General features: G+C 36.4%; 1 protein-coding gene across 1 annotated transcript in view; it reads right to left on the bottom strand.

Moving 5' to 3' along the window:
* cadpsa (Ca2+-dependent activator protein for secretion a) overlaps positions 1-13,289 on the bottom strand; it is a 267,285-nt gene extending 253,996 nt beyond the window's left edge. Inside the window, 2 exon segments of the mRNA XM_056467741.1 lie at positions 12,574-12,931; positions 13,043-13,289. Of these exon segments, the coding sequence (XP_056323716.1) occupies positions 12,574-12,909 (336 nt within the window). The 5' untranslated portion in view covers positions 12,910-12,931; positions 13,043-13,289.
* Between the last annotated feature and the right edge of the window lie 778 nt (positions 13,290-14,067).

The following is a 14,067-nucleotide window of genomic DNA, read 5'->3' as shown; positions in this document are numbered from 1 at the left end:
TAACATGTGAAACATTGAAAACAAATTGCTTTATTTAATATAATACGTCTTCAAGCAACCACTGCCAACACAACAATCTGGATATTATTTAAAGGCATGGTAAAAAGTCAAAAATAATGAATCATTATTCCCTATTATTTTGAAGTGCCCTTGATTTCATTATTGTACATTTTCATTATCACGATATTTTAAATTATTGAATATCGACATGTACCTACTTGTGACTCAAAAAGCGGTGAACGATACTGCCATTGTTTTACATGAAGGCTGTAATTAGCTCCACATCTCAGGAATAAGTCCTGTAATTTAAATCAGGCCAATAAATGTATCTGAACATGTCGACAATACAGGCATAATTCGACACGTTTGCACCTCTGAAAATGCTGCTGAGTGGTATTGTGGTGCTATTACGCTCTCTGGAAAGAAGATTGTGGTAAATGATGTCATACAATAACTCAATCAACACTCTTGTACGGGCATCAAATTACACAGCTTGCAGCACATGTCTTGAAGCATTGTCTGAGGACATCTTTGTACACTGCTTGCCATTAGGATCATTGTCATTTCTTGTGCAATGTTATAATATGCTTCTATAAAGAATGATCAAATCATGTTGTCTAATACTAAAATCCCTTTAAGGCAATTCATCACACTCAGCGGTCATCTCAGTAATACTCTCAGGCAGCTATTTCTGGTCACACATATAGGGGATTTCTCAATGGAAAAACATTTTTATAGTTCCTAGAACTATACTGATGGAGGTAACTGCCTTTTTTTGCACTGAATAAATTATTTTAGATATAGTAACTTGTAGTTGGCAATTGATTTTGCTATGGTTATTCCTGATAAATCATGGACTAAACTGAAAGAAAATCAATGAATAGGAACTTGTTTGGAGAGACTAAAGGGGCTACTGTAATGGCTAGTTAAAGAAAGTGTGGGAAAATAAATGTATATAATCTAGTTTCAAATAAACATTCATTCATTCTTTCCTTTTCTTTTTCGGCTTAGTTTCGGCTTAGTCGGCTTAGTCCCTTTATTAATCTGGGGTCGCCACAGCGGAATGAACTGCCAACTTATCCAGCATGTGTTTTACGCAGCGGATGCCCTTCCAGCTGCAACCCATCACTGGGAAACATCCGTAAACACTCATACACTACGGACAATTTAGCCTACCTAATTCATCTATAGTGCATGTCTTTGGACTTGTGGGAAAAACCGAAGCACCTGAAGGAAATCCATGGGGATAACATGCAAACTCCACACAGAAATGCCAACTCACCCAGCCGAGGCTCAAACCAGCGACATTCTTGCTGTGAGGCGAATGTGCTACCCACTGTGCCAACACACAGCCCTTCAAATAAACACTACTATATAAAACTGAAAAGTTATATTCTTTGGATTTCGTTCAAAACTCTAGCAGCCTAGGTGTGTGAGAAATTAAACCTTTTGCCTTTCTGGCCATTGGCAGATCCAAAAATAATGCAAATATGGTATCAAGGACTGCGCCTTTTCCTTTGTGTATCCATTCAAGCCAAAGAAACTCTTTTGTTGATTAGATTTGGGTGGGTAAAACAGTGTCTGGACAGGTTGTTTCATCTACCTCATTTACATACTCTCCACCTCCACCTTAAAGGGCACCCATTTTAGCCCATTTTCAAGATTTAGAAAAAGTCATTTGTGTCTCCAGAATGTGTCTGTAAAGTTTTAGCTTAAAACACCCATTGGATTATTTATTATACCTTTCAGAATTTTGGAAATTCTGCTCTGACCACAATGTAGCTGTTTTTGTTGCCTGTGCCTTTAATCCTAGTTCTCCCCACCCACCATTCTCACATGCTTGTCAAAGTGTGCCTCAATCTCCGGAGCATCAAAAAAAACAGCACAGTGGCAGACCTGAAGAAAGCAGATCTCACGTAACAGTTGTGAGAAATACTACAGTAATGATTATACCCAATGATTATTATTTCATGCATTTGTTGTGGAGTTGCAACAGTAAGTTACATGGATACACTCACACTGCGCACAACACACACACACCGATTAACTTTGCTCTGTTTTTGCATGCAAATGTGACAGGGTACATGTTAATACCCACTGCTGTATGGATAGGCGTTATGCTAATGTACAAAATAAACCTGGTTTAACAGCCACAAACTGGGATTGATGCGACTTCTTTTAGAATTGTACTGACACGTGGCTGTGCTGATGAATTACAGCGATTTTGCCATCTTTAACTTACTTTATAACAAACATGCACTGATTTAAAAACGTTTTAAACTTTTAAAACTCATTCTTGATCACATTTTATGATGACTGATGATCATAGAGAACTGAACAGATCTTTTAATTCCAATTGATTACACGCATTGCTACGAAGATATGTTAATACGAGGCTGTCAATCAATTTGGGGGGAGAGGAAACCGCATTCCTACGTCACGTTGCAGTGGGCCTTAAAATGGGAGGGATTTGGATCCTATTTTAACATCAGGAAATTAAAAAAAGGGCTTATTGTCTTTATATCACGCAATATGATTGTGGACACATTATACTTACACACACTTCTGTCCAAATACCTTACAAAAGATGATTTTCATCATAGGTGCCCTTTAACACTGCCTCACCTAAAACATACACAATAGACAGGACAAAATGACTAAAACTAGACTCTAAGAGACTCTTGTAGATTCTTGAAGATGACTATTTGATTGCAGAACAACCAGCACATTCTCAATAAAGAATTCTACTTGTAATGAGTCTCCTGGTTTGCGCTCCAAAAATTCACAACAAAAGTTATAGGAACTAGCCTCCAGGCCCAGTTTTTAGAGTACTCCTTCCTGGGCCATTTTCATTTATTCATTTTCTTTTCGGCTTAGTCCCTTTATTAATCCGGGGTCACCACAGCGGAATGAACTGCCAACTTATCCAGCACTTTTTTACGCAGCGGATGCCCTTCCGGCCGCAACCCATCTCTGGGAAACATCCACACACACTCATTCACACTCATACACTATGGAAAATTTAGCTTACCCAATTCACCTGTACCGAATGTCTTTGGACTGTGGGGTAAACCGAAGCACCCGGAGGAACGCAGGGAGAACATGCAAACTCCACAGAGAAACACCAACTGACCCAGCTGAGGCTCGAACCAGCGACCTTCTTGCTGTGAGGCAACAGCACTGCCTACTGTGCCGTTGTGTCGCCTCCTGGGCCATTATGTTTGTTGCAATGGAGAACACCATGATCGAAGCTGTGTTTTCATTATGAATTGGCTATACTGTATACCCCAGTACAATGCAAACAAAATCGAAGAATGATGTGAAATTGTGTTATTTTGAACAAAAACTACTTTTTCGTTCTTTTCGACAGTTTGAAACCGCTCACTAAAGCAAACTTTCTGAGTTTGTTTTGGCTCCTAAATACTTTTGTGATATCATTGGTCCATGGAGATCATGCAATCAGTGGGTGTGTTCTGGAGCTCTGCCTTCTTTGACATGCAATTGATTTGTATCTCATATCCATGGAGGTCAGACAGGAGCAAACCAACAACTGCAGCTTATCAAAATAAACACCCTGGAGAGTCAAGAATCAGAGCTGATACTGATTAAACCACACCTCTTTGCTAACTGAGAAGTTTTAAAGACTCAGAGGGAGTCACATAGCAGAGCAATAGAGCCACCATGCCACACCACATCTTTTCAAGTTTCAACCAGTGTGAGGCAGGTTGATATCTCTCATATGTACATAGTATGTATGTGGCTGCATTAATTCACTCATTTTCTTTCAGCTTAGTCCCTTTATTAATCAGGGGTCATCACAGCGGAATGAACCGCCAACTTATTCAGCATATGTTTTACGCAGCGGATGCTCTTCCAGCTGCAACCCAGTACTGGGAAACACCCATTCACACTCATTTACACACATACACTATGGACAATTTAGCTTATTCAATTCACCTATAGCGCATGTCTTTGGACTGTGGGAGAAATCGGAGCACCCAGAGGAAACCCATGCCAACATGGGGAGAACATGCAAACTCCACACAGAAATGCCAACTGACCCAACCGAGGCTCGAACCAGCGACCTTCTTGCTGTGAGGCAACAGCGCTACCTACTGTGCCACCGCACCACCCTGTATATGGCTTATGTAAGTTAATAAAATCTCCAGAAATGGTTTATAAACTCATTTATTACTCCACAAAATAACCCTAGAATCAGAAGGTCCATATTGACCATATTTGGATTGGTCGTTATATATGTTAATGATATATATAATGTTGTATATGATAATATTAATGAGCTCCGCCCTGACATGCAGCTCTCACAGACAGACAGACACACACCATGATATACACTGAACAAGAACAATATAATCATATTTCATGTCACCTTTTTTTTACTTAATGAGTGGATGTTTATTTTACCTACACGGAGTGAGTGAGCTCTCAAATATAAACCCATCAGAGTAGCGTTAACCTATTTTTCTCCCAAGATCAGTTGTGTATAAAGGCTAAATTATTATTAAACTCGACAAAAAAAGATCAGTAGAGATGTATTGTGTTGCATTTTGAGCTGTTGTCAAAGAAAACACAGCCAGGAATTAATATTAATAATAATTAATGATACAACATGATTCAGCAGTCTACATGGGTTTGTTAAAACATACGCATCAAATTTCACAATAAACATGATAAATCAACAAAAAATTCTACAAAACATACCTTTTGCCTCTTCTGGGTGGAGCTGAATATTTATAATCGGTATACCCCACATTTTGATTCCTGACATGCATATGAACCAATGTTAACAGATGGCTCATGCATCGTTGTTCAGTAACACATAGAAAAACAATCTGTGTCTCACATTTTCAAAATAAAAGTCTCACATACATAGTAAATTAAATATAAACGTAAATAATCGTAAAAATAACTAAGGGAGGAAAATTATTGTTGTTGTCTCTATAGGAAACCTTGTGGCTTATCAAACAAAGCCTGAAGTGTGCATTTTAATTATCCCATTTGCAACATATCTGTCTGTGTTTTGGCTAGTGAGGTCCTCATGGCGTGGCTACTCGTCAGGACTAGATGACCTAGAGCATGACCTAAAGAACATGCAAATGCTGAAAGCGTGCCCTGTGAGTCACGCAACAGTCTGTTTTGTGTTCTGATTGGCCTTTTGTCCACTGGATTTTTACACTAGCAGACTTTACATGAGAGTGAGGAAATAATGGTGTTTGAGGCCATTTCCAGATATTGATCATGTATTATTCAACTATGCCTAGGTATACCAAGGTTTTCTTTATAGAGTGCCTTTAAAACATCTCTAGTTATACAAAGAAGATCGACCACAAACTAAACACAGACACCACCACACATATGTTTTGCTGGGCATCATGTCCGACACTAGGGTTAATAGAGCTCAAAACCTCTCTAGCTCATGTAGTTGCACCCTACCATAATTAACGTCTCTGTTTGTGGCTTTCTGTTGTTTTATTTTATGCAAGAGTCATTAGTGGCATAATTAACTGAGCTTCAGATATGCATGTGCGCTCAGTGTGACTACTTTCCCCAAACAGACTTTCTGCGGTGGTTGCTTGTGTATTTGTGTTGCTCTGATCATCAGCGTGTGTGGAGAGAGCAAAACCGGGAACAGAAAGGAAGTGACAGAGAGAGAAGAAATTGTAGGAGATATTGTTAATAGCTTTCTTAATTAGGCTCTCCGTTCAGTGTGTGGGTGGGTGTGTGCTGGAGACGGCGAGCCACAGCAGCGTAAGACATCTGACATGGTCCTACTGATCATTAGATATGTGACAGTGTGTGCACCTTGTCGTCATGACTAATAAACTGACTGAACTACTGTTTCTGAAGCAGACAGCAACACACAGCACGAGGAGTTTCCACATTTTGTTGGCACCTGAGCAAGTCCGGCGAGAATAAAAACAGCAGACTCGCTTATAACCGTAAGACGGGTGAATTAGCATGTCACTGCATCGTAATTAAAGCAAAGACAAGGGGGAGGGGGTAAACAAACACTAATGTTAATTTGATATTTCCACAGAACTTAATAACAACAACAAAAGCATATAGTATTATGCTACAAGACTTGTATAAAAATGAGTGGATTTAAAGATGACAAGTGATAACGCTTATTGAAATGCATAATCAAATATGCATAAGCATTAATAAAAATAATTAATAAGGGTTTATAAACGGTGGCTCATCTCTGCATTTTCTCCTTATGTTGTCGTAGGTTTCCTCCAGGTGCCCCGGTTTTCTTACAGTCCAAAGACATGTGCTATAGATGAATTTAATAAACTAAATTGTCAGTAGTGTATGAGTTTGAATTATTCTTAGTACTGGGTTGCAGCTGGAAGGGCATCCACTGTGTAAAACATATGCTGGATAAGTTGGCGGTTCATTCAGCTGTGGCGACCCCTGATGATTAAAGGGATTAAGCCGAAGGAAATTAATAAATGAAAGGTTTATTATTAAACAGGGTTGAGATCATAGCATGAGAAGTTGCTTGCATTTACTGTACACCCGCTTCTGACTATTTGACTTATTTGGTCACTAAAATATTACGAATAACCAATGTGAATCAGCACTGTTGCTTAGATAATATTGAACATATGTTGATATATTGATATATCGTCATCTTAGAATTCTTAGGTTCTATCTGACATTTTTATAAAAATTGAGTTATTCACATATTCTTATTAAATGACAGCTTATTTACATTATATTTTTTAATAAGTTGTTTACATTTTAAGACTTTTATTTAAAAAACAAAAAAAAAAAACGGTTTATCTACAAAGTTTAACTCTAGCATGGCTCTGTAAGGTTCATTCTGTGAGCCAATCCGCATTTTTAATGCACGCATGAGGACCAATCAGGATCAGCTTTCTTTGTCATTTCACCGGACTGCTCCATTGACAGTGGGAAAGACCAGAAAGACAAAATCCCACAAAATCAGAGTCGGCTAAATAATGCCGCCACACCACAAAATTGAGATGTGTGTAAATGTGATGATTTGTTACATTTTACATTGTTGAAAAAGAAACAAATATTAAAAAATTTCTATGTTAAATGTGAAATATTTTTATTTGTGTAAATATGATAAGTGAAACATTTTTCAGTGTTTATTAAACTCATTTGCTCATTGTCTGTTTTCTTTTACATTCTTTAAATGTAATTTTTTTTTTTTTTTTTTTTTTTTTTTGCACCAATTTGCAAATTTAAGAGAATTTTGATCGTTTACATTTAGAGTACATTTAGGGTCTCTGTCATATTAATTTATGAAAGAGAACTGTTACACACATATTGTTCGCTATATGGAATGCAAAAAGTTTGAAGCTCAATATCTCAAAATCATTTAGAATGCAGATAGGTTGACATATTTATCATAAAAATATAGCATCCGTTCATTCAATCTAAAAATGCTGGGTTGTTTTAATCATGAATCCTTAATAGTAACTAAGATTCCTAAGGTTGTGTTAAAGTTATTTTTGTCTATAATTTACCTAATTTGGAATTAAAAAAAAAAAAAATTAGACTGTTAGAAAACTTTTTAAATTAACAATAGAGTGAGTAAAAAAAAGAATTTCACACAAATGAAGACTTCATGTTTTATTCTTAATGTCTGGTTTTGTTAACACTATCTAACATGGTTGTTTATTGTATGCAGTATTTACAAACACAAGTTTAGCATCAGAATATTAACACTATATTATTTCAAAACTGCTGCAAACTGACAACCTATGCGATAAAACATTAGAAAACTCACTTTTCACTTTGAAAGTATAAAATATATATGAAGCAAAATGGCTATTTAGAGTGCTCCGTGTAATTGGGTACACCCCATTTTAAAAAATAAACCTTTTTATCCATTTCTCAGTGAATATAGGCAATGTATTGTGGTGCATTTAAACAAAACAGATTTATTAAACAGATATATTTATTAAAATAATATTTTAGTGGCCAAACATAGATAAAAGATAATTCAAATAATAAAAGATAATACAATTAAATTCAAGCAAATTTTTTTTTTATTTATTTTTTTGCTTCTTTTGATATTTCCTATTTTTAAATTTGTATTTAATATTTTTCTATAACATTCTAATAAATTTGGATGTACTAGTTTTTGGACCGTTATCATTAGTTATTTTGTTAGATTAGCACCAGATTTGGCTTCAGTATTGACTAATCTAATGTATATGCACAAATATAACATTGTATAGCTTCCTATTAAAAATATGAATTTAAATGATAGATTTGTGAGGGTTGGACTAATATATGCTGAGCACTGTATCTGGGGAGATTTTAAAGAGGCTATATTTAATAATTCTCATTTATTAATCTTTTTTTTTTACTTTACCTGAATGGGGTGTTCATAAGTCTGTCATGAAACCTTTATAATCATGACATAACACATCACATTTTATGCATGCTTATGACAACTGTGATTAAGTGTCATTAGCTTAATTATGTCATTTTAAATGCAAAGATGACATTGTTTGAGACGTCTTTGTCTTAAAAAATTGACATTATCAAGGCAACATAACTTGTCATATCTGTCATAAATCTGTCATAAACATGATGGTCATAAGGCCATTGTAATTGTGTCATGAACTGTAAAACAGTGCCATTAACATTTTTCTTGACCTAATATACAGTAGTACAAATTGAATTTGTCATTAAAATGTCATCAAATACGTGTCACGGTGGTGCAGTGGATAGCACGATTGCCTCACAGCAAGACGGTTGCTGGTTCGAGCCTCGGCTTGGTCAATTGGCATTTTTGTGTGGAGTTTGCATGACCCCCCCCCCCCCCTTCTATTAGAGCAGGTACATATATACATGGCACACATCTCAGTATGCTCAAACTGTTTGCAACCATCCCTTGATTTTTTTAAGTGTAAATATACGTGTGCATCTTCGGTCTGTCATTACCTCTTATTTCAGACTAGCAAGCTCCAACGTCCTAGCTGTTACAGACCTCACTTCAGAAGGACAGACCTAAGCTCTAAGGTACAACCTAAGTTACAGCAAAGACTTCCTAAGATCAATTACCAAGTCTTTATAAGACAACCAAATTTAATTTTTCTTATCTCATGTACTTGCTTATGGTTCTGTTGTATGTTGCATATATGTGCTAATAACCATAAAGCGAGAACCCACATTAGGATCCATACTAACTAATATAAATGTCAAAAAATTTATCTAAACTTGCCAAATTGGTCCTGTCTGAAATTATGCCGTTATAAATCTTTTGACAGAGTATTCACATTTTAGCGAGAGATTTTTATGACAAATTCAGTTCTGCTAAAAAAAAAGTGATCAGAAAAATATTCATGACAATTATAATGGCTTCATGACATATTGATGACAACTTATGTTGTCTTGGTAATGTCAAGTTGTCATGACAAAAAGAAAGAAAGGTTATGATATTATGTAACCTGAGCTAATGAGCTATTGACACTCAGCTAATGACACTTAATTACAACTGGGACATACTATCTCCTTCATATTCATGACATGTATCATGCCATGATTACAAAGACATCATGACGGTGTTATGAACACCCTTTCAATCTTAAAAACAAAACCTTCCCTGACTTCCGGTTTTATGAAAGCCTGTTGACTGATTTTATGTAAAAGATTCACTTAGCAATGTGATGTTTCCAAACATTCTAGAGAGCCTCTCACCTGTTCTTTGACCCTTAAAACAGATCTTAAAATGTTTAGAATAAGGCAAAATAAAATATAATAGGTTGGCTACAAACATCTGAATAATGATTTTGCTATTATCTCAGTGCACAAGTTCTATTGAATTTCTACATACATTTACATAAATAACCATCAAAACAAATATAGCGGATGTATATATAATATATAATATATATACATATAATTTTATTGATATTTTTAATGATTAATAAAAACCATTAATTCTGCCTATCCAGCTAAGAACCTCTCCTCAGAACTGTAATAACAAGAGTAAATACAATGTAACAAAAACAAAATTGTGTATCCAAGGAAACCTGCTGGTTCTTGATTGTTTGTCTCACATGAGTCTTATCAGTGAGGACACAACACCGGCTGGAGAATAACTTCCCACAGAGACTCTTTTTATTGTCCCAAGGCACCAGCTCCGAAGACAATAGCAGCAAGCAAACAAGCCCCTGGGGGCACAACCAAATAAGACAGACAGACAGACAGACTTGTTTTTGACCCCAGATTGGATGAAATGAAACTCACAGTGAGTCTCAAAATGAGGCGGAGCTGAAAATCAAACAATACATAATACATCTGCCCTCAAATATCCACAATTACTATAAATGATAAACGTTTCAGAATAATGCACTCAAGGTTACGATGATGAACGCTTATAAATAATTCAAGATTCTGCATAAAAGACCTCTTCACTCTGCCACAGTTCTGCCTTTGATTCTGAGCCAGGAGAAAAGTCTCAAACACAATGTCTCGATCTCAAACATTCTGCTAATGTGACACGGCTGCTTCTTTGTTAGTTCAGGGATTAAAGAGCTTTGGAGCTTTCAGAAACTAGGTTTTGACTTGCATTTGATAAGCAACATGCCTTAAATGAACTAGTCTTTTACAGAAGCATATTATGTATGTTGCACTGCCATGAAGAGATAATAGCAACTAGTAAAACGGATTTCATCATTCCTGAGCAACAATCGTGTACCTTTTCCTCACAGGATCTGAGAGAATGCCTAGTCGTATTGCAATTTTCCCAAGGGATACGTTCACCCTTGTTGATAGGAAGCAATGTTGCATCAAATAAAGGTTTCTCTACCATTAAAATGCTTTTGATGGGAGTTTGAGAAATGTCATTTTCCAATTTACCATTTTTGCAGCATTTACTATGTTCACAAAACCCACTTGTCAGTGCCATTGCCCTGAACTTCCAAAACCATTTGGATTTATTTATGCATCTATGATATCATTATGTCACACTTTACAATAAGGTTTATTAGTTAATGCATTTACTAATATGAACTATGTATGAACAATACTTGTACACCATTTATTAATTATAATTCAACATTTACTAATGCATTATTAACATTCAAATTCATTCTTGTTAACATTAGACAACTGTATTTGAACTAATGTTAACTAACATGAAAAAATACTGTAGTAAATTTATTGTTCATTGTTTGTTTATGTTAGTAAATGCATTAACTAACATTAACTAATACAAGCTTGTTGTAGTGTTACCTATATCATGATATCATTAGGCAAAAAACACTCAAAACAAGTATTTCAAATAAAATAAATTACTTTATAAATATTTTTATAAGTAAAAAGTGTCATAATAAAAATTACTAATGACATAAACTACACTAACACACCATCAGACACACTATAGATGTAGCAAGACTATTACAATGAACTTCACTACAACTCTTAAAAAAGTAATTTATAATAAGAGGAGATGTATTTTATACCTCTACTTTTCCCTTTAACAGATGTGTAGATTTGACAGATCGTGACCAGGATAGGAAAATCTGACAATGTACAGTACTGGGAATCTTGTCATGCATGAAAAATATTGTGGGCTTTATGTTTCTGTTGGAAAGTTTCACATCTTTTTTTTGTAAAAAAAAAAAAAAATCTGCTTTATTTTATAGTCTGCACAGTCATACGATCAATATTTTCAGTTTCTGATATTCAGATGCTTAAAGGAACTTGTTAATGGAAAATTCATGGGGAAGAAATTAGTGTAAAAAAATACTAAGCAAAAACTGTACATCACCCAGCCACTAGGGTGTTACATGTACAGGTACAGCTTTCTTTGTATAGGATTACCCTAAGATACCATTTTTGAGTCTCCATCAATTTATTTTTGCAAAAGTGACAGAAAGCATATTCAATGCAAGCAAAGTGCCTACTATTTTAAATTCTTTCTGAAAATAAAATGTCAAAACGTTACATGTATAAAAAATTAAATAACATACAACAATATCTTTTTACATTTTCAATTATTAAAAACTTCTTGCTGATAAGTGGGTAAAATCTAGTGGTTTGAAGGATGGTAGCAATATAAAAACATGTAGATATACCTCGATCTACTTTCTTGCTCGGTGCACATTTTAGTGGGTCTCTTCCATAAATCACTGTAAAAATGTGTGATAGTGATTATGATATTCCCTTTTAATTAAACGTGACACATTCTAAAGAATGTGGGGAAATGAAAGGTATTTTACACTTTTATGATATAGTTTTATGGCATAGTACTAATGCCTACCTGAAAACCAACTTTCATCTTTAACACAATCTAAAAGTACAAGAGAAAGCTACTAAAGGAAGGTAAACATTGATTTCTTCTTGATTATGGAAAAAAAACTCAAGCATAATGTTGATTCCTAATGCACTTGAAAATATATATAAATGAATTTTCTGATGCATCTTGATGTTGCATTAGTTTAGGGCTGAATCTATCATCTCCAATAGGCTACAACTGTGTTTTTCCACAGCCAGTTGCTGCTCACTCATTCTTCAATTCATTTCCACAGCAATCTGTTGCATGCGACTTTGCCCTCTTACCTTTTGCTGTCGCCTCGCCATGTCGGTCGGCTGTTTTGCATTAAAAGGATAGGCAATACACCGCATCACAAAGACGTAAAGCTGAAGCCTCTTCTTCCTCTCCTCTTCCTCCCTCTGCATCTTTTCCAAATCATCCTTTTCCTTCTCGACCGCCACTGAGGGACTGGGGCTCGTTGGCCGGGCATTGGTGCTTCGGCTCGGCTGCAGCCCACCAGAGCTTTCGCTGGTCCGGCTTGAAGACACCCGAGGACCACCAGCCTTGGGCGCCGCCACCACTTTGCGCTCTTCTTCCACAACCTCATCCGCCTCCTCCTCGCTGGATGACGGGTCCAACATTTCAACGCAAGTTCTCGCTTCCCTGAAATCAAACGAGAGAAATGTTGTTTACTATAAAAAGCCCCTCAGTAACTCGGAAAAGTACCAAAGGCGCTTATTTCCATCCAAACGCGACATCAAAAGTGTCACTTACCCTCACAGCGAGTGAAAAAAGCTGCTCCAACAGCCAGTAGTCTTCCACCGAATTAAATTGTTGCTGCTTACGTGTTTAACTCTCGGTTTACCATAGCGGTTTGAAGGGGAGATTGTTCGGGGAGGGTCGTGAAACGATTGGCAGCTGATGTTTTCTGGTTTCCTCCGGCTGTCTTTTAAATTTAGCAGCGAACGGTACTAACAATGAGCGGCGCGCGCGCGGAGAGAGCTGACCGTGGTTCTGAACTGAACTGAAGCTGGAGGGGGAGGGCGGTCATTGACGTGGTTTCCGCGACAGACACTATCGCTGTTTCTCTCTCGAGCACGATTTTCATCGCGTTTAATTGACTGTTAACAGCTGCTCTCCTCCTGAAACGTTAGACACATCCAGATTTTTCTTTTAATATGACGGTACATGGAAGTTGAAGTATCTTTTCACTACTTGCGTTTTAATGGATTTACTCAATTCAGCTGCGTTGTTGTTCTTGTTGTTTTATGTGGTTTTGAAACCAGTGGTTAAATTCAATTCAGTATATTTAAATGTTTTTATTTGTCAATGAAAACATAAGCAGTGAGCAGCAAAAAAACATCATTGTACATTTTTGCTTTTATTTGTGCAACCTAAACTAGTAAATAAAATATCTAGTAGTATTTTTATGTTTTCGAGAGACACTTGGCTTTTTGACCACTGTCTACTTACAATACATTATGTTTCATGCTCAAGTGGACAAGACTGCAAGAAAAATTTATTAGCTTTCTTTTAAGTCATTCATTATTTTCTTTTCGACTTAGTCCCTTTATTAATCTGGGGTCACCACAGCAGAATGAACCGCTAACTTTTCCAGCATATGTTCTTTGTAGCGGATGCCCTTCCAGCTGCAAGCCATCCCTGGGAAACATCCATAGAAACTCATTCACACTCAATCTGACAATTTAGCCTACCCAATTCACCTGAACAGTATGTCTTTGGATTGTGGAGGAAACTGGAGCACCTGGGTGACAAGCAAACTCCACACAGAAACGCGA

The sequence above is a fragment of the Danio aesculapii genome, chromosome 11, assembly GCF_903798145.1.
Source record: "Danio aesculapii chromosome 11, fDanAes4.1, whole genome shotgun sequence".
Lineage (NCBI taxonomy): Eukaryota > Metazoa > Chordata > Actinopteri > Cypriniformes > Danionidae > Danio > Danio aesculapii.
The sequence above is the reverse complement of the archived record's forward strand: the minus strand, read 5'-3'. Positions and strand labels throughout refer to the sequence as shown.